We start from the raw sequence: 22,888 nt of genomic DNA, 5'->3' as shown, positions 1-22,888 counted from the left end.
AGTTTGAATCCCAGCTCTGCCATGCAGCCACTGTTGGGCCCTCGAGCACGGCCCTTAGCCCTGTCGGCTCCAGGGGCGACGTACAAAGGCTGACCCTGCGCTCTGACCCCAGCGTCCTCCGAAGGAAAAATAATTTCATTGTACTGTACATGTGTTGGCATCACGGTGACCGGTGCGTAGCACTGTCGCCTCACAGCAAGAAGGTCCTGGGTTCCACCCCCAGGCGGGGCGGTCCGGGTCCTTTCCGTGTGGAGTTTGCATGTTCTCCATTCTCTCTGTGTCTGTGTGGGTTTCCTCCCACAGTTCAAAAACATGCAGTCAGGTTAATTAAAGACACTGAATTGCCCTGTAGGTGAATGGGTGTGTGTGTGTGTGTGTGTGTCTGCCCTGCGATGGACTGGCACACCATCCAGGGTGCTACTGTGTGCCTTGCACCCATTGAAAAGCTGGGATAGCCCCCCCCCCCTCCCATGACTGGATAAGCGGTTAAGTGAGTGAGGGTACATGTGTAAATGCATGTAGACAGTTGTAGCCTAGTCACTGAGGTACTGGACTAGTAATCAGAAGGTTGCTGGTTCAAGCCCCACCACTGGCAGGTTGCTGCTGTTGGGCCCTTGAGCAAGGCCCTTAACCAGCAATTGCTCCGACTGTATTCTGTCACAGTACTGTAAGTCGCCTTGGATAAAGGCGACAAATGTGGCTTCATAAACACAGAGCGCGTGTGCTTGACTGTCCTGCCTGCAGTCCCGATCCATCTCCTATTGAAAATGTCCGGCGCATCATGAAGAGATGAATCAGACGATTGTGATTACGAACTACCGAGCAGCTGACGTAAGCGTAGTGACCGGTGTGTTACTGCAGTGATTCTGAGGATGCCGGACCCACCGGGACCCTGGCCAGGTTAAAGTGCAGAGTTGAAAGAGGATGGAAGAAAAAACAAACAAACAAACAAACGTTTGAACAAAATAAGAGGCTTTAATACAAACAATAAGCACCAATCAGAACCTGATCAGCGACTGATCCTGTAATGAAACAAACATCTGTCCCAAAACTTTAAGGCACATCATCTGTCCACATCTGTCCACATCTGCTTCGTATCTTTAAATCAGCTTAAAGGAAACTTTCAATCTTCCACTGCAAACCAAAAACCTTTCAACACAAGAAACGGACAAACCACAAGCAGATGCTAGCTTTGTTTATAATACCTGAACGCTAGCGACGTTACCGCTAGTCTGAGTTCTGAGTTTAGAGGGAACGCTGCCAAAACGTGACGCCCGGCGCATCCAAACCCAAATCAAAAAGCTCTGTACACGTTCCTTTAATTGTCCAGAATAAAAAAAAGAAGGTAGAAACTGGCGATCCAGCGGACGCAGCTTTATTGCTGTTAGCCGTGAACGCGCCGGGCTGAGTTCCGCTGTAGTTGTCAGTTTGTGATTGTGCAGAAATCCTTTACGTGGTCTCATGGTTTACACGCTACGTGTGACCCAGCGGCTCCTCTTCATCCTCCTGATCATTATTTTCCACACCGAGAGAGTTCGAGTCAAAGTCAAAAATCTAGTCATATCCAATTCCCGACTGTGAATACAAAACCGCCTGCACAAACCCCGATCTGATCGAGGAGAGTCGGATCACCACAAGCGTCTAATCTGCGACCGCTTCTTTTCACCTGCCAGTGTTGGGTTCCCACACAGAGCCACGCTAAGCTCCGTTTATCCTACCACCCCCACACCCTTCTACTGGTGCAGGCGACCTTCCCTCCCTGAAACACAGCCAACTGTGTTTGAAGTTAAGATACTGGACTAGTAATCGGAAAGTCGCTGGTTCAAGCCCCAGCACTGCCAGGTTGCCACTGTTGGGCCCTTGAGCAAGGCCCTTAACCTTTAATCGCTTAGACAGTATACCGTCACACTACTGTAAGTCGCTTTGGATAAAAGCGTCTGCTAAGTGCTGTAAATGTAAACGAGTCGTGACTCTGCTGAGATTCAAACTTGTGACCCGAGCACCCGCATAAAGCTCGCTTGATCGTGGACAGAGTCACCTGGGTTCCAACTTCTAGAAGCAGGTTCTGAATCATCTGCAGCATTTAGCAGCACATTAATCCAAAAGGTCTTGCAGTACTGTAAACATATACACTGATCAGCCATACCATTAAAACCACCTCCTTGTTTCTACACTCACTGTCCATGTTATCAGCTCCACTTACCATATAGAAGCACTTTGTAGTTCTACAATTACTGACTGTAGTCCATCTGTTTCTCTACATGCTTTGTTAGCCCCCTTTCACCCTGTTCTTCAATGGTCAGGACCCCCACAGGACCACCACAGAGCAGGTATTATTTAGGTGGTGGATCATTCTCAGCACTGCAGTGACACTGACATGGTGGTGGTGTGTTAGTGTGTGTTGTGCTGGTATGAGTGGATCAGACACAGCAGCGCTTCTGGAGTTTTTAAATACCGTGTCCACTCACTGTCCACTCTATTAGACACTTCTACCTAGTCGGTCCACCTTGTAGATGTAAAGTCAGAGACGATCGCTCATCTATTGCTGCTGTTTGAGTCGCTCATCTTCTAGACCTTCATCAGTGGTCACAGGACGCTGCCCAGTTGGCTGGATGTTTTTGGTTGGTGGACTATTCAGTGAAGTGTTTAAAAACTCCAGCAGCGCTGCTGTGTCTGATCCACTCATACCAGCACAACACACACTAACACACCACCACCATGTCAGTGTCACTGCAGTGCTGAGAATGTAATATCTGCTCTGTGGTGGTCCTGACCATTGAAGACCGTTGTAGACAAACAGATGGACTACAGTCAGTAGTTGTAGAACTACAAAGAGCTTCTATATGGTAAGTGGAGCTGATAAAATGGACAGTGAGTGTAGAAACAAGGAGGTGGTTTTAATGTTATGGCTGATCGGTGTGTATATCAGCTAATGTACGGCGCCCCTGGAGCTGAGAGGGCTAAGGGCCTTGCTCAAGGGCCCAACAGTGGCTGAGACTTTGCCCCAAATTGTTGCATTTCCTGAAATAAAAGCAGCTTTTCCTTAACTATTCGACTACCTGTTTATTGCTAGCTGCTAGGTATAGCTTACATGATCAGAAACACAGTTATGGTCGTGCTGAGCAGAATTCTGTTCCAACCCCTCCCATAAACCCCAGCGAGGTCTGAAATCCCGAAGAATGAACCTCATCACAAGGTTGCTTATTACGTTACAGAATAATTAATACGTTGGTTTGTAACACTGCAATGTTTTTAAGTTCCTTAAGGCCTCGTCTCAGATCCAGACGGACGGCTTCCCTTCGTCCGACTTGCTGGCTTGGTCCGCCAGTCCTCCGTCTCGCTTGTTTCTCTCCCGTTCGCGCCGCTTCCTCTCGTCGTGCTGTTGTTTGGCGCTCCTGTTCTTCTCGGCCGCCTTGTGGACCTGGAGGAAGTTGTCCTCGGTGCTTCCGTACTGCTGCTGGTGCGGCCGCGGCTCCTCGTCCTTCTGCTTGAACGGCGCCGCCTCCGTCTTCACGGCGATGTTATAACCGGGCGGGGCCGACGGGGACGTCCAGGACGAAGCGTACCTCCCGTACCCTCCCGGTCTCTCCTCGTCGCTCGCGGCGAGATCGTCCTCCGGGCCGTACTGGTGATGTCTGGCTAGCAGGAGGTCGAACATGGTGCCCACGCCGAGGTGCAGCATCTCCCAAATGTTGAGGAGCAAGCAGAGCGTGGTGACGCCGTACATGATCAGCAGGAAGATCGTCTTCTCGGTGGGACGGGAGACGAAACAGTCCACGCTGTGCGGGCACGGCTTGCTCGAGCAGATGTAGCGAGCCGGCACGGCGAACCCGTACAGCATGTACTGACCAATCAGGAAGCTGATTTCCAAAGCGGACCGAGCGATGAGCTGGAAAACGTAAACCCTCATCAACCCGTCTCGCTGGATCCGCTGCCGCCCGTCGTGTCTGGTTTTCGAGCCGCTCCCGGTTCCTCCCAGACACTGCGGGGCGCTCTCGCTTCGGCTTTCCATTTCGGCCGTCTCGTAAATCATGGGGTCTTCCTCCTGGTCCTCCTCTACGTCCTCCAGACCTCGGTTCTGACGCCGGCCCAGATAGAACTTCCTGCTCTTTAGGAACTTCAGCGAGGTGCTGACGCTCTCCTTGCCCTCCTCCAGGCGCGCAATCTTGTTGACGGCGTATCCCAGGTACATGAGCGAGGGCGTGGCCACCAGGACGATCTGGAACACCCAGAATCGCACGTGCGAGAGCGGCGCGAAGGCGTCGTAGCAGACGTTCTCGCAGCCCGGCTGCCCCGAGTTGCAGACGAACTTGCTCTGCTCGTCGTCGTAGATGGACTCGCCGCCCACCGCCGTCAGGACGATCCGGAACACCACCAGGACCGTCAGCCAGATCTTACCCACGAACGTGGAGTGGTTGTGGATTTCCTCTAGGAGTCGAGTTAAGAAGCTCCAGCTCATGGTGCCGCCCAACTGGAACAGCTCTGCAGGAAGCACAAAGAAACAGAGCTGTGTGAAAACCTGCTGATCTCTCTACATAGACACATTTCCCATCATCCTACACTCCTGAGAAGAGGGCGTGTCTAAATTCTTAGATTCCTTAAAATGCTCCTACTGAGGCGCCTTAATTCTGAGTGATGATCTGACTGAATAACGAGGGAGCGTCCGACGCCTCCTCAGCGCTGAAGGCAATCTTAGCTTGGAGGTATGCAGAGCAACCAACTGAGTTCTTTTCAAATGTAAATATATTCTCATTGATTTTTAATGTGTATAAAAGTGCACAAGTGTCGTTTATTTGTAAATTCCGGCTCGTCAGGGACAGTTTAACGTTTTTGGTACACAGAGGGAGACGATGGGTGGATGGATGGATGGATGGATGGATGGATGGATGGATGGATGGATGGATGGATGGATGGATGGATGGATGGATAGATAGATAGATAGATAGATAGATAGATAGATAGATAGATAGATAGATAGATAGATAGATAGGATGGATGGATGGATGGATGGATGGATGGATGGTGGATGGATGGATGGATGGATGGATGGATGGATGGATGGATGGATGGATAGATAGATAGATAGATAGATAGATAGATAGATAGATAGATAGATAGATAGATAGATAGATAGGATGGATGGATGGATAGATGATAGATGGATGGATGGATGGATGGATAGATGATAGATAGATAGATAGATAGATAGATAGATAGATAGATAGATAGATAGATAGATAGATAGATAGATAGATAGATAGATAGATAGGATGGATGGATGGATGGATAGATGATAGATGGATGGATGGATGGATGGATAGATGATGGATGGATGGATGGATGGATGGATGGATGGATGGATGGATAGATAGATAGATAGATAGATAGATAGATAGATAGATAGATAGATAGATAGATAGATAGATAGATAGATAGATAGATAGGATGGATGGATGGATGGATAGATGATAGATGGATGGATGGATGGATGGATAGATGATGGATGGATGGATGGATGGATGGATGGATGGATGGATGGATGGATGGATGGATGGATAGATAGATAGATAGATAGATAGATAGATAGATAGATAGATAGATAGGATGGATGGATGGATAGATGATAGATGGATGGATGGATGGATGGATGGATAGATGATGGATGGATGGATGGATGGATGGATGGATGGATGGATGGATGGATGGATAGATAGATAGATAGATAGATAGATAGATAGATAGATAGATAGATAGATAGATAGATAGATAGATAGGATGGATGGATGGATGGATAGATGATGGATGGATGGATGGATGGATGGATGGATGGATGGATGGATGGATGGATGGATAGATAGATAGATAGATAGATAGATAGATAGATAGATAGATAGATAGATAGATAGATAGATAGATAGATTGGATGGATGGATAGATGATAGATAGATAGATAGATAGATAGATAGATAGATAGATAGATAGATAGATAGATAGATAGATAGATAGATAGATAGATGTACTGTATTCTGATATAAACTATATTACACCCCTGTCCCACCTTTTTACAAACTCCATTTGTTTATCTTGTTTATTTACACTTAATTCATCCTCATTAATAATAACTGCTCTGTAGTTTTGCAATATATGTAAAACTCAGGTTACCTTTGATTTTTCTTTATGTTTGTGCTGTTTTCAAATTTTTTATAGTGTGTATTTGATTTGATGTATAATGCTACAGGGACTCTAATTTCCTTCAGGATCAATAAAGTATTCATCCATCCATCCACCTAACTCCTCCCCTGCGTTTCCCCTCGCACCGTATCTTGAGTTCTCATTGGCTGTTCAACACCGCACTCATTGCCAGTCGGCCGACTCATATCCAGATATTTACCAAGCTAGATATCTCTCTTCAGTCGGATCGAGTTGTTGAGTAGTTCACACACAGCGATTGAGAGCCGAGTTTCGATCGCTGAGCAAACGCTGCCGAGCCGGCAGATCTAGCTCAAACCAGTCGCCGAGCGAAAATCAAGGCAAGAATCGTGTAGTGTGAACTAGGCATAAGTAGCTAAAACTGCTGTGACGTAATCAGCGTAATCTCTAAGTAGAGCATCTAAATAATCTGCATTATTATGAGTTCCATGTCGCATTAGAATCCTCTCTACTGAGGCAGCTGATCAGGTAGGAAGTAGAAATTACTTTTCCACATATCCCAGCTGGTTTGGTGGCTGGGGTCAGCCACTAAAAGGTTTAAGGATCTTTCCCAGGGCCGGACCCAGCATCACTCACGCTCGCCTGCAGGACGTGAACACAGGATGTGATTAGTTGAAGGCAGCTCAGGTTTTTATATTCACCTGTAAAAATCAATTGGTCGTAATTCTCTGCAGGTTGGGAACGACGTTCAGGAGGGTGAGCGCTCGTAAAAAGCCCCGTCTAATTAACCATGCAGCCCCGAGAAAAGAGGCGAATTTGAACTTTAGCTTTTTCAGGTTCGGCTCTTAATTGAAATTTTCTGTGTGATTATTTGCCAGCACAGCAGGACTTCTACAGGCTGAACGATAGAGAAAAAAACAACAAAACACGCCGATCTGTAAAAACAGCGGGTTACGGAATTCCATATTTTACCGGGATGATCTTCGCCAAAACATAATGTGAACCACACACGGACCACCAGGAAACCAGTGCGCATGAACTGGGTGTGTGTACGAAATACTGGTCCTGATTGAACTTGGTCCTGATGCCCTGACGATCTTGATTAAATAATGTGCTTAATTAACGAGCGAATGAAGAAATGAAAGCTGAAACGTGCGTCAGCGATTGTAAGTGCTGGTTCTTCATCAGCTCGTTCTGTTTATTCATTTACAGAAGAGCTTAAAACCCCTAAACCTCAATGAACAGTTTTGGGATGAACTGGAATGCCACCAATGGTCCACAAAGAAAATACAAATAAGCAACAGACTGCCCGGACACAACAGCTTCTTGTTTTAGGTGTGCAAGCTACTAATTTGTGGTGGTGTTATCAACCGATTGGGCCTCTACACAGGCATGATTGGCAATGTCTGAGGGGGTGTTTAGAGGAAGACGATGGACTGGCGTCCTGTCCAAGGTTTTGCTACTGGCCGGCTAGGTGACTACACGCAGACATGATTGGCTAACGTCTGCTAAGTGGGAGGGTCGTCAGGACCTCTGCTGGCTGGTCGGTGGTGCTGAACAGAGACGGGGGATAATGCAGAGCAGTGCGGAACTCTCCATACGTGATACTGATCCCTGTGTAAACCCCACTAATGCAGGTGAAAAGAAGTGGTTGGCAACTACACACATGTTGAAGGGCATGAGTTGGGTACGGCCCTCGTTGGTCAGGGTGGAGTAGATATAACCAGGGGAAGTGGATATGAGTAGATTGGAAGAGAAATAAACCAAATATCTAAAGAGTTCTACACAGAGTGCAATGTAGGACCCTTACCCATTCACTAACCCACAGCCAGGGTAAATATAGAGTAGCCAATCTACCCTCTGCATATTTCTGGGGGCTAGAAGGGAGCCTTGAGAAAACCCAAGCGGGCACGAGGTGAACTCCCAGACAGCGACCATGTGGCTGTGCAGCATTGACTCTACTATCACTTTTCCACAAAGTACTGGTGCCGGTTCCTGTGATCTAGCAAATCTTTAAAAACGAACCATGGTTTGACTGGTTTGAGAGCCCAGCGTTCATTGGGTCCAGAATGGCACTCATTTTTCTGGCAGAGAACCCGTGATTTTGGGGTGGAAAAGCGCTGAACCATTCTAAATTTTGGGAAAAGTGCTAACCCTGATCAGTTAGAGAGTAAAGAAGTGCACACACACACACACACACACACACACACACACAGAGCCTAAGTGAAGATGTCTGGAAGATTGAATGGACCGCTGGCAGCTAGGAAAGTTCAGCATGTGTTTCAGTGGACAACCATAACACACACACACACACACACACACACACACACACACACACACACACACACACACAGCGTACAAAGGCATCTGTGTCAAATATGCAGATAAAATCTCTTTTATCCACAGAAACACACACAGCCCACGTGTCTACGTCTACGAGGAAATTCAATTAACATATTTTGAAAGTTTTATAACGATTGTTCATTAATCCTTTAGTTCCTCTAATGGTTCTCGGAACAGTTCTGTTCTACTGACACACAACACACAAACGTTCCTGTTAATATGTGCAGATCAGGTCAAAAGTTTACACACTCAAGTAAGGGGCATGTAAAGCCAGAGGTGCTGTCTGCAGGTTAAAGACGTTAAGGTGGTGCATTCGGGCAGAGGAGATGGGCGCCCCCTTGCAGGCACAGTTGGCAGTGCCTGTAGCAGACAAAATTGGCCTCTAGTCTACTGACCGGACTAAAAGGGGGTGGGGTCTTCAACGCTGTTTAAGGACCCTGGTTAGTAGTTAGTCTGAGGGAGCACGTATCAGGCAAATACACGTTCCCTGGACACCACTGGAGCTCCCAACAGCGGAAGGCCGATTAGCTTTGATAAATTGGAAAAAAAAAGAGGGGAAAAGGATTAATAGAAACAGAGCGCTCCGGCAGCACAGCGGTCTAATGCACACGCCCACCACCGCTGAAATCTGAGTTCAATCTACACACATGATTGGCTGTGTCTGTATGAGAGAGGGACAATGGTCGAGCAGGGTTCCTCATCACTTCTGCAATTACAGCCTCTGATGGCTGATCGAGGTGGCTGCAGAGGGGCCAGAAAGGCTCTCCGTCTCAGACAGGTGAAAAGAAGCGGTTGGTGGCTACAAATGAAACTGTCCAGAAAGGAGGTGGGACTGTTCCTGAGGCTAAGGAAAACCCTAGACTTCAGTCCTCTTTCAGTCGCTTTACTCGACTCTGGGCTTGCAGATGAAGAGGGCAGACCTAGCCCTTTCCCCCCGACGCGGAACAGGTTTCGATCTGGTTCGCAAACTTGATTTTGAATTAGGGCTGGGCGATTTTGCCAAAAAAAAAAATCTCGATTATTTTTAAATTATTACCGATTCTCGATTACGATTTAGATTTTTTTGTTCTTGTATAATACAATTGAAAAAAGACTCAAATCTCTTTTTTTTTACATTTTAATTTAAAAGACTGCAGAAGTGCAAAAATAGTAACAGCACCACCGATAATTATCCTTTCAAGGAACTCAAACTTTATAACAATAACTGTATAACAATAATTAACAATAATTAAAACAAAATAGAAATCTTAATTAGCTATATCCTTTATAAGAATAACTCACAAACAACTCACTTTAAATAATGTGCAGCAGAACCTCCTTACATTAAGAAAAGTGCAAAACCATATAAGTTCTTTACAGGTTTCTTAAAAGGAACACGAGCCTGTTTACTGTTTCCACCACTGAGTGAGCCTGTATCAGTATCTAGGCTGGGGGGGGGCATCAAGTAATCTCTCAGCTCAGCTTTGATTTTGTCCTCTTGTGACTGGGAGGTGGATGGAGGTCTTAAGATCTGCATCTAACAATATGGACTACAATTCCCATGCTCCCACGGACTGTTACGTGACTATCACATGTCCCCGGTCAGCCAATCCTGATCGCGCTCATCGGCTCAGTGAATCTTAATTAAACTCTTCCGTTCGTGTGTCTCGTTTTGCCGATCGTGTTTGCGGTTCTTATTACTGAATCTAACCGTTACCGTGTATGACTCTTGTTGTTTTCCGTTTACTGTTTTAGTTTTCGCTGGTTTTGTACACTGTTTTTGCCTTTTTAATATTAAACTTTCCTTGATATATATTCCGCGAGCGTCTGCTCAGTTTCTGCCTCGTGACATGTTGGTATTTTAATTAAAATATAAAGTATGTAAACAATCGCGATTGTCACATTTCTAACATCGGGTGAAAACGTTCATTCGAATTAACCGAACTAATCGTGAAAATCGCCCAGCCCTATTTTAAATGGGTTCAGCGTAGGGCTGAAACGATTCCTGGAGAAACTCGAGTAATTACATTAATAAAAATCATCTATTAAAATTTTTCGCATTGAGGCGTCGTTTAATCCATAAAACTATCTTTTAATCCATAAAACTATCCTATGTGAAACTTTCACTTTCACAACGCGTTCACGCTGTGTGCAGGTGATGTGAAGAAGTCGAGGGCTGCGTCCCAAATCTCATGCTTAAACAGTACTTAACAGGACTTAATCCGAGTACTTTTCACGCACAGTTCATGAATACTACGTATTCGGACACGCTCGCCGCTCCTGCGTTATGTTCAGTATGAAAGTGCGATTTCAGACGCAGCCGAGATTTGATAGCGCAGACTGCAGAATGGAGAGAGAGAGAAAATATCGAGGGGTGAACAGACGAGATGGGACAGAGAAAACCACAGAAAGTTTGAGATCATTTTAAGTTGGAAAAAACTAAAACTCAGAACAACATCCACACCATCAGCACGTCGTGTTGATAGGTTTACTTTTCTTCATTACAACCACCACAGGCAGAAACACACACGTACACACACACAAACTCCAAATCTACCTCATCTAGAGGAGATACAATCCTGACAGAACCTCCTACAAACACCACAAAGTCTCCCAACTAAATATTAAAGCTTTATGTTCTGCGCGTGCTGTAGCTGAAACTTTTAGTTCTGAAAGTTGCACAAATGAGATGTTTATGTTCATGTTTTATTGTTTATTATTATTTATGCTTTAGTTTCAGGTTGCTCTTTATTAAAGCAAAAGTATTTCTTATCCGATTACTGGATTAATCACTGGAATAATCGATAGAATACTCGATTACAAAAGTGAACGATAGCTGCAGCCCTAGTTCAGCGTGTTTCCACAAAAAAAGAGGTTCCTGATTCTGAACTCCTCGGTTCAATCTGGTATCTCTCAGCAGCGGAAGTCAAAAATTTAGTCGCTAAATCAGGAGGCAACTACGAGGGAAAAAAGAGGTTCCAAACTAGAACCAAAGAATAATAGGGTTTTTAGCGCAAACCGTGGCATCATCTGTGAGCGTGTCAAGTTGTAGAGGTTTGGGCGCATTCACATGAGAAGCGGCAAAAACACTTTTGCGCCGGCTGTGCCGTTGTTTTCTATGGAGTGTGGCAGTGTCGTTTAGCTTGCCGCTGTGCTTCCCTGATTGAACTTTGACCCAGGTTGCCACTGACCTCTTCAAAGCTCCTCCAATGAGACAAACTGTTTGATATGAGGTGGTAAACGCGACTCAGGTATTTGATATTGATACAGAGTCACTTTCTACATCTTCTCATAACCAATAGTTCCAAGAACCGGGCCGGTTCTCCAAAGTTCTTTTGGTCAAAAAGCACTAACAGAGAACTGGGGGCCATTTTGTCGCAGTGGATGGAAGTAGAAGATCGCAGGATTGCAGATTAGTAGAAAACGACCTGCGAGAAGGAGTCCCTCACAGGTAAGTAGGTGGTCCTCAATTTTTGGGACTGCCGCTGGCTTGGAGCCAGCACACAGTCACTACAGGTTTATAAGAAACTACCAGAGGAAATCCATCAAAACACGGTAAGAAGGTGGAAAACATCTCAAACTCAGGTCCTGAAGACCCATGTGACTAAGCAGCACCCACTCCTAATGTCTGGTTCTAAACATCAAATATGATCAACAGCACTTAATAAAAAGCTTGGGTGGTTGTAAATGAAAGGAATTCCGTGGAAAACTCTGAGCGTGGGCACGTGTGTTTGATCATTACAGGCCCTGGCGTGGCGCACGCTCATAAATACGCTAATAAATTTCCGTAAACACATTAAAGGAAATTTAAACACGTAGCATGTTGCTGTAACGGAAGTGCAGAAAACATCCGTCAGCTTTTATTGCTGTTTATCTAGATCAGATTCCCAGAGCTTTCTTCAGTCCTGTATTAAAAACACAAAACATTTATTTTATTTGTTTTTATTTACCTCTGAAATCCCATTAAGCTTTACACCAGTAAACAGCCGGTGTGCTGACTGGGAGCAGGGGTTTGAGAAGTGATCCTTCAACTAAACCCAGGAGCAAACAATCAAATCTACAAACCTCAGTGTAAGAAACTGAATTCTTTTTTAAAATATAACAATTTTTAAAATGCGGAACTACAATATTTATTTATTTATTTATTAGGATTTTAACGTCATGTTTTACACTTTGGTTACATTCATGACAGGAACGGTAGTTACTCATCACACAAGATTCATTAGTTCACACTCACTCATGGACAGTTTTGTATCTCCAGTTCACCTCTCTTGCACGTCTTTGTACTGTTGGAGGAAACCGAAGCTCTCAGAGAAAACCCACACAGACACGGGAAGAAAGGACCCGGACCGCTCCACCTGGAAATCAAAAACCCAGGACCTTCATTCAGAGCCTCCGTGCCGCCCAGGAACTACAATAAGTTCAATAAAATTGGGACATGAGCATGTTTACCAACGTCCCCTCTCAACAGGACCTGATAGTCCTCTCTGATCACACAGCCATGCTGTTGAAGCGTGTGAAGTCTAGCCTAGCATTGACACATTAAAATTAGTATAGACACCGCTAAAAAAGACATTCATCTAGAAGAGGGGTTTTCAACCTGTGGGGCGCGCCCCGAGTACCTGTCCAGGGGGGCGTGACATTATGATATTTTTTATACTTCTAAAACGAAAGCAATTTATTTTCACCCACAGGAGGCATATCTGATTAGTCTCTCTGACCACGCACACACCCACGCTTAATCTTATCCAGCTCAGTCTGGAATAGGGCTGCCGCGATTGGTCGACCTAGTCGATAACGTTAAAATGCGTCGATGTCAATATTTTAAGTCGATGCATCGTTTTTAAAACTATGCTTATAAATGATCCTTTTTAACTTCTACAACGTCTCCATTAAACCACGTTAAGCTTTATTCTGAACCAGAAGCGTTTTAGACTCTGGGAGAAGCTGATTCTGATTCTCACCGTTTCTCAGAAGCTGGAGCTGTAACACAAGTTTAAAAGTGAAACTGGGAGGAAAATCCAGATAAACACAGATACATGTGGAGCTGTAACCCTGGATCTGACGCTTATTCCACACTAATGCAGATTCAGCTCATATTCGCACTGTGATGCTGAATGCAAATGTTTTCTTTATTATGGCCAGATGACTGGATGTCTCCAAAACAGCAAGAGCTGTGGTGAGTACCCACGGTGGTCGAGGAGGGATGAGCCACAAACAATCGACAGGACTCATGAAGACTGTGAGGTCTGGTACAAATCAACAGAAGAGCTACTGGGGCTTAAACTGCAAATAATTTTAATCCTGGTGTAGGTGCACACTGGCGAAAGCACCTACAACTGGCACAAAGGCATCAGAACTGGACATGGAGGAATGGAAGAAGGTCCACTGGTCCATTTTTCTCCAAAACCATGTGGACATCCGTTCATGCGTAACGGACAGTAGATGTAGGGCAATTGTAGCCTATTGGTTAAAGTATTGAACTAGTAATCAAAAGGTCGTTGGTTCAAGCCCAACCACTGCCAGGATGTTGCTGTTGGGCCCAAAAGCAAGGCCCTCAACCTTCAATTGCTCGGATTGTATACTGTCACACTGTTGTAAGTCACTTTAGAAAATGCTGAAAATGTAAATGTAAATGAAGGACCTGCAGGTAACGACCTGGTACCAGGTACCACCGAACTTCTTCGGTATCTCAACAGGTCAGTAAACGTGTGGTTTTAATGTTTTGCTGATCAGTGTCATTAATTAATGTGTTACAGCAGCAGAGAAACCGGCTCTGTAACCTCGTACCTACTTTTATACCTTTAAACAATAATAAAGATCTGAGGAATGTTCCATAAAGCTTTCGAGTGAACGCGCCAAAACTGGCAACTCCCATTCAAAACAGGTCCTGATTCCGTCCTGCCTGCCAGTAAACTCAAATGAACCGCTCACTAATGCCGACTAATTTTATTAGGCCACAAATTGGATCCAAAATCCCACCGGGCGATGTCGTTCTTAAACAATCCAAGCTTCAGTGCTTCAAAACACACACGGTGATCAAGAGCAGAATGAATACAACGTCGTTTCTGACCACCGGTGGCACTATCGAGCGCCGTGGGATTACATGCATCCTTGTAAACTACACAATATGGCCAAAAGTACGTGGACACCGCGCTTAATCATTAACTTTAGGGTGCGGTTTCCCAGACAGGCTTTAACTTAAGCCAGGAGTAGATTCAATCTGGAATAGTTAATCAAGTCTTTAAAAAAAGGGGGTTTCTGAAACGCAGAACAACTACCGATTGCTTCCACCTGGACTGTTTAGTCCTGAACTAAAGTAAACAAGCGTCATTGAAAACCACCTGCGCCAGTCTGAATTATCTGGATCAAAGTTGCCTGTTAAACGCAGAACAGACCCAGAAATGCCTTTAATTGTACTGAACTGGAGAAGCTAATACAAGGACAATGATGGCAGCAGGGAAGAGACGGAGCTGAACATGAAAAACTCAAGCAAATGGTTTCAAGACACCCAATCACTGAAGATAAACAGCACTCATCAGCTGTTGATGCCTGGAAATCTGTCTGTAATGAGTTCAATGCAAATGAACGCACGTCTACAACAACGTCTAGAACAATACAACAACTTCACGTAAGAATCGTCAGCTTTATTAGCACTCTCTGTTCTAAAATAACTCTCTGTTCTCTTTTCAGAGCGATCGGCCGATAGCCGATGCCGATGGGGGGGGTTCAACCTGTGAGGCGCGAGTGCCTGACCAGGGGGTGTGGCGGCATTGCGAGATTTTTTTACTTCTAAAATTAAAGCGATTCATTTTTCACCCACAGGAGACATATCTCATTAGTGTAACTGATCACGCACACACACACACGCGCACGTTAGATGTTATACAGTTCAGTCTGAAAAAACCTTAAAAACAGGTCTAACAGTGAAGATAAACCGGTGACGGAAGCATTGACGTGTGTGCGCCTTTAAGAGAGACTCTGTTCACAGTATCGATATAAGTGATTCATGATTCATTTTATGCGAAGCGTAAGTTTCTCTTCTCAGTTATCTCTCCGTGTTTACTGTTATTAATTAATGTCGTGGTTTTAAATAAACACCAGCTACTACAGAACATTTTGTGTGACTCTCTTACATTAAAAAGCTTCATTAAAAAGCTTCATTACACTGTTATTACCACAGATCTGTAACCGAGTCAGACTCGTTCCGTCTGTGGAGCTAAAAGTTTTCTGTCAGTCAGAGGAGATGATCCTGAACTATGTATGATGCACAACGTTAATTATGTTATTTTAGGTGGTGAAGAGCTTTGACGATGGTTTCTGTACGATGGTTGATGAATGGTGATGTGATGGTTGGTGCTTTGTTGCTCAAAGTCTGGATCAATCCACTGAGCTGTTAAGCTTAACATGGAGGTGATCTTTATATATCACATGATCGGATCGGCTACATTTGGGAAATATCGCCGATCGCATATTTTGATTAAAAATCGGCCGATATCGATTTATAGCCGATCAATCGTTCCATCTCTAATTTAAACCTCAATTTAGTCATGCAAACGGCTCTAATCCTTATTCAAAAAATCAGTTTAGATCATTCATTTAGAGCTGAGCTAAATCTTAAGTTAGTCTGGTATAGGACTAGGCTTAATCTCTTGTCTGGGATACCACCCCTATGTGTTTCAGCCACACCCATTGCTAACAGGTATATAAAATTAATAAAATGCCTGCAACTTCATGGAAACAGTTTATTGAAGGGCCTTTTCCAGCAATGCCAAAGAGCCAGAAGGTCTCAACAAGCAGCACCAAAAAAGGTTCCACCAAGGGTTGGAGGAGGCGTGAGCAGCAATATACCCTCCTCGACTGCAATCAGGGATCCACCAGCAGTGGTAGACAAATTGACTACGCTAAATTGAGAGAAAAGGCATGAATAAAATAAAAAATAAGAATGGTAAAGTTAGTAAAAAATTTCATTTCTAGGGCGCTGGGACCACAGAGAGAGCTGTTTTCTCCGTATAAGAAAAATAAATGAGAACCCTGAGCTTTTTTCGCTGCGATGAGATGCTCCCACCTACGGGTGATAGGAGACAGTAACACCTGAAGTGTGTTCCTTATGTCCAGTCTACCCAGTAACTTTGTTCTGGATTCGGTCACAGCAAAAAATCCCGCTTCACAAGGATAGGATGTTGGAAATGAGTAGTAGTAGTAGTAGTGCTTTCATTGCTTTTGTAGTGATCTCTAATAATTTTTTCTTTCTGTGCAGCCCGGTAATAAATTGCCTAGTGGTTGTGGACCACTGTGCTAGTACACAGGGTGACTCTCTGTAAGACTCAAGTATGTGAGACCCTGTCTGATGGTCTCAGCCCTCCTCAGTAGAAAGAATTGGAAAACTGGAACTGAAAATTATTATAATGGGAGAAAAATCCCAAGTAGTAGCTTCAAGTGACATTCCCGACTTTCCCTTTCCAAGATCTGTTCAGAGCTTCCTAGACTTTCTGGATTACGAAACTTTCTACAGCAGCAAATGAATGACCAACATTGTAGGATGGGTTCTTTCTGGAAAAATCTCAATAAACTTATGAAAGAAACTGAAATTGTGGTGGTTTTATGATGTGAGAATCATTTATCCGCACTAACAGTATAAATATGAGAATTCTTTACGACTGTAACCGTCCGACCTCAGATGAGTGTTTATGAAATGATGAGCGTGTATCAGCATGTTCGCCGGCCTGAACAAGGATGGGATTGAGGCGTTGACGCCCAGCTGGGGGGCCAATAAGGGGACCATAAAGATCCCTTGTTTGGTAATCTGAATGGAAAAAGAGAAAAGGAAAGAAACAGAGCGAAGTGGGGGAGGGCGAGGAGTAATGGGATCCAGACACTGGTGGAGGTTGATGGGATTTTGTTTAGATGCCACAGGACGTGTAAATAGAAACACACACACACACACACACTTGTACGCAGTATTTTACAGGGATATTCCATCAGAAGATACCCAAAGGCAAATTGTTTAGTTCTTTAGATTTTTTTTCTAAAAAAAATGTTTTTAATGGGGACCAGACAAAACGTGCCCACAGTATTAAGACAGTCATGTACTAATACAGTCAGGGGTGTGTTTGGTCCTCACAGACTTTTCACTCTTACCAAAAAGCACAAAGAACCTAAACTTTTGATACCTGGAACCCAAAACCAATACAACTGTAACCAAAAATACCAGTTCCAGTCTCTAAAGGTTTATCTTCATTTCCTCAGGTTGCAGTTCAGGCTCAAGAACTGTTTTTATTTCTGCTGTCTGAATACTAACCCGAACTCTAACGCTAACAAGGTACTTTATTCCGTTTAAGGTCCAGAAACCAGTAAACGCAAAGCAGGACTGCACACTGAACAGGTCACTGGTCCATTCACCCGATTAGCAATTTCAATCAGCCAATTCACCTACTGCATGGTTTTAAGATGTGGAAGAAAAACAGACCCCAGAGGAAGTAGGGATACTGACAGTACTGCAGTGCATCACGTCTAAGTGTGTGTGTGTGTTGCTGTTTACACTGCTTTACCGGTAGCGCTGGTGTTTTTGCCACACATCAAACAGAAAGGGATTAACAGGGATGGAAAAGTGAGGAAGAATGTCGGCTCCGTCCAAAACAGGACTTTTTTTAACAAAGGGAGTCGAAAGAGAAAACGTTTAGTTTGGCAGCCGCACCTTTCGAGGAGGTCTGGTCCTGCTCGTCTCGCCCGTCTCTCAATAAATCAGTCGGGTACGACGAAGAAGGAAACCTTAAACAGAGAATCAGGACACAGCCGTTCAGTCATTCAGTGAAGGAAGGCAAACTTGATATGATGGCTTCACTGTTCTGGCTATTTTATACCAGTTGCATTGTTCTGTAACTTATTATCATCTTTCAAGCACTCGGGTGGTGCAGCGATCTATTGGGTTCTAATCTTGCGGGTGATATTGGCCGGTCGAGTGTCTACACAGACATGATTGGCTATCTCTGAGGGGTGGATGAAGCCCCATAACTAGGGCCCTACTAAATTCACGGGCAAATGTGCTTGATTTCACAGGCCTCGTTTTCCAAATATCACAGATCGCACAGATTTTTAAAGACAAGAGCCACATTCACACGTCAGTCATTAAATTACACTGAACGATAGAATAAATGGAAGCTACAACACACAGCACAGCTCCCTTAATAGCTGAATGTAAACCTAGAACATCCAGCGACGGTGCGACGCTTCATGTTCCGTCTCAAATACGCAAATACTCGTCTGGGTTTTGATAGCTGCGTCCACAGAATTGGTTGTGAGTTTTCCAAACTAAGTTACCCGAGTCGTGTTTTTAGCTGCTTTGGGTGGCACAGTGGCTCGGTGGGTAGCACTGTCGCCTCACAGCTAGAAGGTCCTGGGTTCGATCCCCAGGTGGGGCGGTCCGGGTCCTTTCTGTGTGGAGTTGCATGTTCTCCCCGTGTCAGTTTACTCCGGGTGCTCCGGTTTCCTCCCACAGTCCAAAGACGTGCAGTGAGGTTAATTGGAGACACTAAATTGTCCATGACTGTGTTTAATATAACCTTGTGAACTCATGATGTTTGTTTATTAGGATTTTAACGTCATGTTTTACACTTGGGTTACATTCATGACAGGAACGGTAGTTACTCGTTACACAAGATTCATCAGTACACAAGTTTACATCGAACACACTCATGGACAATTTAGTGTCTCCAGTTCACCTCACTTGCACGTCTTTGGACTGTGGGAGGAAACCGGAGCTCCCGGAGGAAAGGCGACAGTGCTACCCACTTAGCCACCGTGTTGCCTTGTGAACTGATGAATCTTGTGTATCGAGTAACTACCGTTCCTGCCATGAATGTAACCAAAGTGTAAAACATGACGTTAAAATCCTAATAAACAAACAAACATTTTAGCTGCTTTACACTTCCACATCTCAGACATTTTGACTAAGCGATTGCTAACCGAACTGCCGTAGGATTGCTAGGACGTCTCATAATGCAAATTAACCAGTAAACGTGACTCACTTGTAAGCTACATGAATGAAAAATGGTAAATCACTAAACACAAAGATTGCATATTACAAAGGAAAGAGCACGTCACAGTATTCCTGCCTTGCACTCAGTGTTTCCAGCGAAGATAAACCCGCAGCAACACTGACTAGGATAAAGCGGCTGCAAAAATGTAAATAAAATGATTGAGAAACTAGATGGAAACTAGTTCTAGATGGTACAGAGTCTCACCTAATTTTAACAGTAGGGAATATTCCTCAGCTAAGTTCAGTGTTGACGACTGTATGATGAGGAGGAAAGAGGACTAAATGGAAGCTGAAAATAGAAAGCACTACCAATCAAGAGAAACATCATTGCTTATCTGACACTGATGGGAAAACATTCATAATTTACTATAAACTGGTGAATTCTTAAAGAAAATGTGAATTCATCTGTCCATGAGCTGAAGCGGAGGTGTATTTGAGTTAGGCAGCAGGACAGTGATCCAAAGTACAGTACAAAAGCAAGTTTGAATCTAAATGGCTGCAAAGCTTTCTAAAAATAAATGTAAAAGGTTTAATTTTTAGTTAAGTCGTTGCTAAAGGTAGTGAAGCCACTTAATAGGCAATTGCTCTTTTGCAAGAGTGATATACACTGATCAGCCATAACATTAAAACCACCTCCTTGTTTCTACACTCACTGTTCATTTTATCAGCTCCACTTACCATATAGAAGCACTTTGTAGTTCTACAATTACTGACTGTAGTCCATCTGTTTCTCTGCATGCTGTTCTTCAATGGTCAGGACCCCCACAGGACCACCACAGAACAGGTATTATTTAGGTGGTGGATCATTCTCAGCACTGCAGTGACACTGACATGGTGGTGGTGTGTTAGTGTGTGTCGTGCTGGTATGAGTGGATCAGACACAGCAGCGCTGCTGGAGTTTTAAAACACCTCACTGTCACTGCTGGACTGAGAATAGTCCACCAACCAAAAACATTAGAGATGGACCGATCGGGGTTTTTGGCACCGATTCCGATCTCCGATCTCCTTTCAGGGACATCGGCCGATAGCCGATTCCGATCGGGGGTGTGTGTGTGCCTTTAGAAGATACGCTTTGTTCACAGTATCGCTATAAGTGATTCATTGATTCATGAGTCGATTCGTTTTTATGTGAAGCGTAAGTTTCTCTTCTCGGTTATCTCTCCGTGTTTACTGTTATTAATTAAATGTCGTGGTTTTAAATAAACACCAGCTACTACAGAACATTCTGTGTGACTCTCTTACATTAAAAAGCTTCATTAAAAAGCTTCATTACACTGTTATTACCACAGATCTGTAACCGAGTCAGACTCGTTCCGTCTAAGGAGCTAAAAGTTTTCTAAAAGTTTAGCAGATGATCCTGAACTAACGAATTTGGTAATAAATAAACTTTTGCCTCTGATTGGCTCTGTAACGTTTTCTGTTCTCATCTACATCACAAGCAAGAACCGCTTACGATTTACCAAAGTGAACCAGGAGTTTATATAACGTGCTGATAGAATCGACTCAGATGTGACCGGGTTGAATTATCTTTTTAAAGTAAATATTACAATCAGCAAAATTACATCGTAAGAGCTTTCACGATGGTTTCTGTACGATGGTTGATGAATGGTGATGTGATGGTTGGTGCTTCGTAGCTCAAAGTCTGGATCAATCCACTGAGCTGTTAACTTAACGTGGTCTTTATATATCACACGATCGGATCGGCTACTTTTAGGAAATATCGCCGATCGCCGATAGCATATTTTGATTAAAAATCGGCCGATACCGATTCGTAGTCGATCGATCGTCCCATCTCTAAAAGACATCCAGCCAACAGCGCCCTGTGGGCAGCGTCCTGTGGGCAGCGTCCTGTGGGCAGCGTCCTGTGACCACTGATGAAGGTCTAGAAGATGACCGACTCAAACCGCAGCAATAGATGAGCGATCGTCTCTGACTTTACATCTACAAGGTGGACCAACTAGGTAGGAGTGTCTAATAGAGTGGACAGTGAGTGGACACGGTATTTAAAACCTCCAGCACAACACACACTAACACACCACCACCATGTCAGTGTCACTGCAGTACTGAGAATGATCCACCACCTAAATAATACCTGCTCTGTGGTGGTCCTGTGGGGGTCCTGACCATTGAAGAACAGGGTGAAAGCAGGCTAGAAAGGTATGTAGAGAAACAGATGGACTACAGTCAGTAATTGTAGAACTACAAAGTGCTTCTATATGGTAAGTGGAGCTGATAAAATGGACAGTGAGAGTAGAAACAAGGAGGTGGTTTCAATGTTATGGCTGATCGGTGTATGTGTTGGAAAACCTCATGTCGATATGGAGTCCTTAGTTCGGTATTCACTTCTGGTCGCTGTCTGTAATGAGTTTTGCATGTTCTCCCAGGGTCCATGTGAGTCGCCTCCAGGTCCTTTAGAATCTTCTAACCTCACTTAAAGATGCAAAAGGTGGATTAGCTGCCCTACATGGACCTTTTTGTGAGTTATTGAGTGAATTTGTGCATATATGTTGGCCCATGATAGATTTGCGCCCTGTCCAGGGTGCGAACAGTTCTTTATATCTGGCACCGGACCCACCACAATCCTGACCAGGACAAAACGAATGGCGAAAATGAATAAATGATAAATATAACTTAAATTCACAGTGTTCCATACAACACATTCCCTGTAGTTTACTGAGTTCTATACATTTTAACTTTCATATTTTATAACATTTTTATATTGTGTCGAGTAAAACTTGCACATTTTGCTTAGTACTTGTGTTTTTATTCGAATAAAATGTATTTAAAATTCGATAGTGAACTTGAACTCTATGTGATGTACGGAACACTGTGACAAGCAACTTCCATTGCTAATTCGATTTTCCCAACTAGCTAATTTACTAAATATTTTACCATTTGACTTTTTAACTATTTTACCAATCTACATGCTGTTCGTTAATAAAAAAATACGAACAGGAATGAATTAAATTATTGTACCTTAATTTTAACTCGACATTAAAAGTCTACATGAGAAAAACCGAACGAACCGTTACTGCTAATTGAATGGAATGAAGTGGCCGCGTCCTAATCCGCGTCCTCGCTTACTAGACAGCGTGCAAACTAGGACCCTACACCTAAACGCGCTGTTCTACTTTAGCACCCTACTTAGTGCACAGTGTGCGATTGGGACAAAGTCCGAAGTAATGACAGTGGACAGATAGATAGTGATTGAAACTTTTCCGCGATGTTACAAAACAACCAGAAAACGAACCGCCTTCACAAACACGAACTGTGAATCCAGAATTAATTAAATCTAATATAATTTAATAATAAATAAAGTGTTTATGAAGAAATAAAGTACTTACAGGGTGCAGAGAAGAGCTGTACCATCCACATTGT

The 22,888-nt window shown here is 44.0% G+C and overlaps 1 protein-coding gene across 2 annotated transcripts; it reads right to left on the bottom strand.

Moving 5' to 3' along the window:
* Nucleotides 1-3,016: 3,016 nt before the first annotated feature.
* LOC134321503 (gap junction gamma-1 protein-like) lies at nucleotides 3,017-22,529 on the bottom strand. Of its 2 annotated transcripts, XM_063003281.1 has the most exons (4): nucleotides 22,487-22,517; nucleotides 19,716-19,799; nucleotides 18,170-18,243; nucleotides 3,017-4,482 (listed from the first exon to the last, which is right to left on the bottom strand). In XM_063003281.1, the coding sequence occupies exon 4, from the start codon at nucleotides 4,457-4,459 to the stop codon at nucleotides 3,275-3,277; it is 1,185 nt and encodes a 394-aa protein (XP_062859351.1). In that variant the 5' UTR covers nucleotides 4,460-4,482; nucleotides 18,170-18,243; nucleotides 19,716-19,799; nucleotides 22,487-22,517; the 3' UTR covers nucleotides 3,017-3,274. The 2 variants fall into 2 exon arrangements, with proteins under 2 accessions (XP_062859351.1, XP_062859352.1); XM_063003282.1 differs by lacking the exons at nucleotides 18,170-18,243; nucleotides 19,716-19,799 and having other exon boundaries at nucleotides 22,487-22,529.
* Nucleotides 22,530-22,888: the final 359 nt, after the last annotated feature.

The sequence above is a fragment of the Trichomycterus rosablanca genome, chromosome 10 (genome assembly GCF_030014385.1).
Source record: "Trichomycterus rosablanca isolate fTriRos1 chromosome 10, fTriRos1.hap1, whole genome shotgun sequence".
Taxonomy (NCBI): domain Eukaryota; kingdom Metazoa; phylum Chordata; class Actinopteri; order Siluriformes; family Trichomycteridae; genus Trichomycterus; species Trichomycterus rosablanca.
The sequence above is the reverse complement of the archived record's forward strand: the minus strand, read 5'-3'. Positions and strand labels throughout refer to the sequence as shown.

Bases quoted from the DNA above. Each gene is read 5' to 3' on its own strand.
- LOC134321503 (XM_063003282.1), bottom strand. From the start codon at position 4,459: ATGAGCTGGAGCTTCTTAACTCGACTCCTAGAGGAAATCCACAACCAC.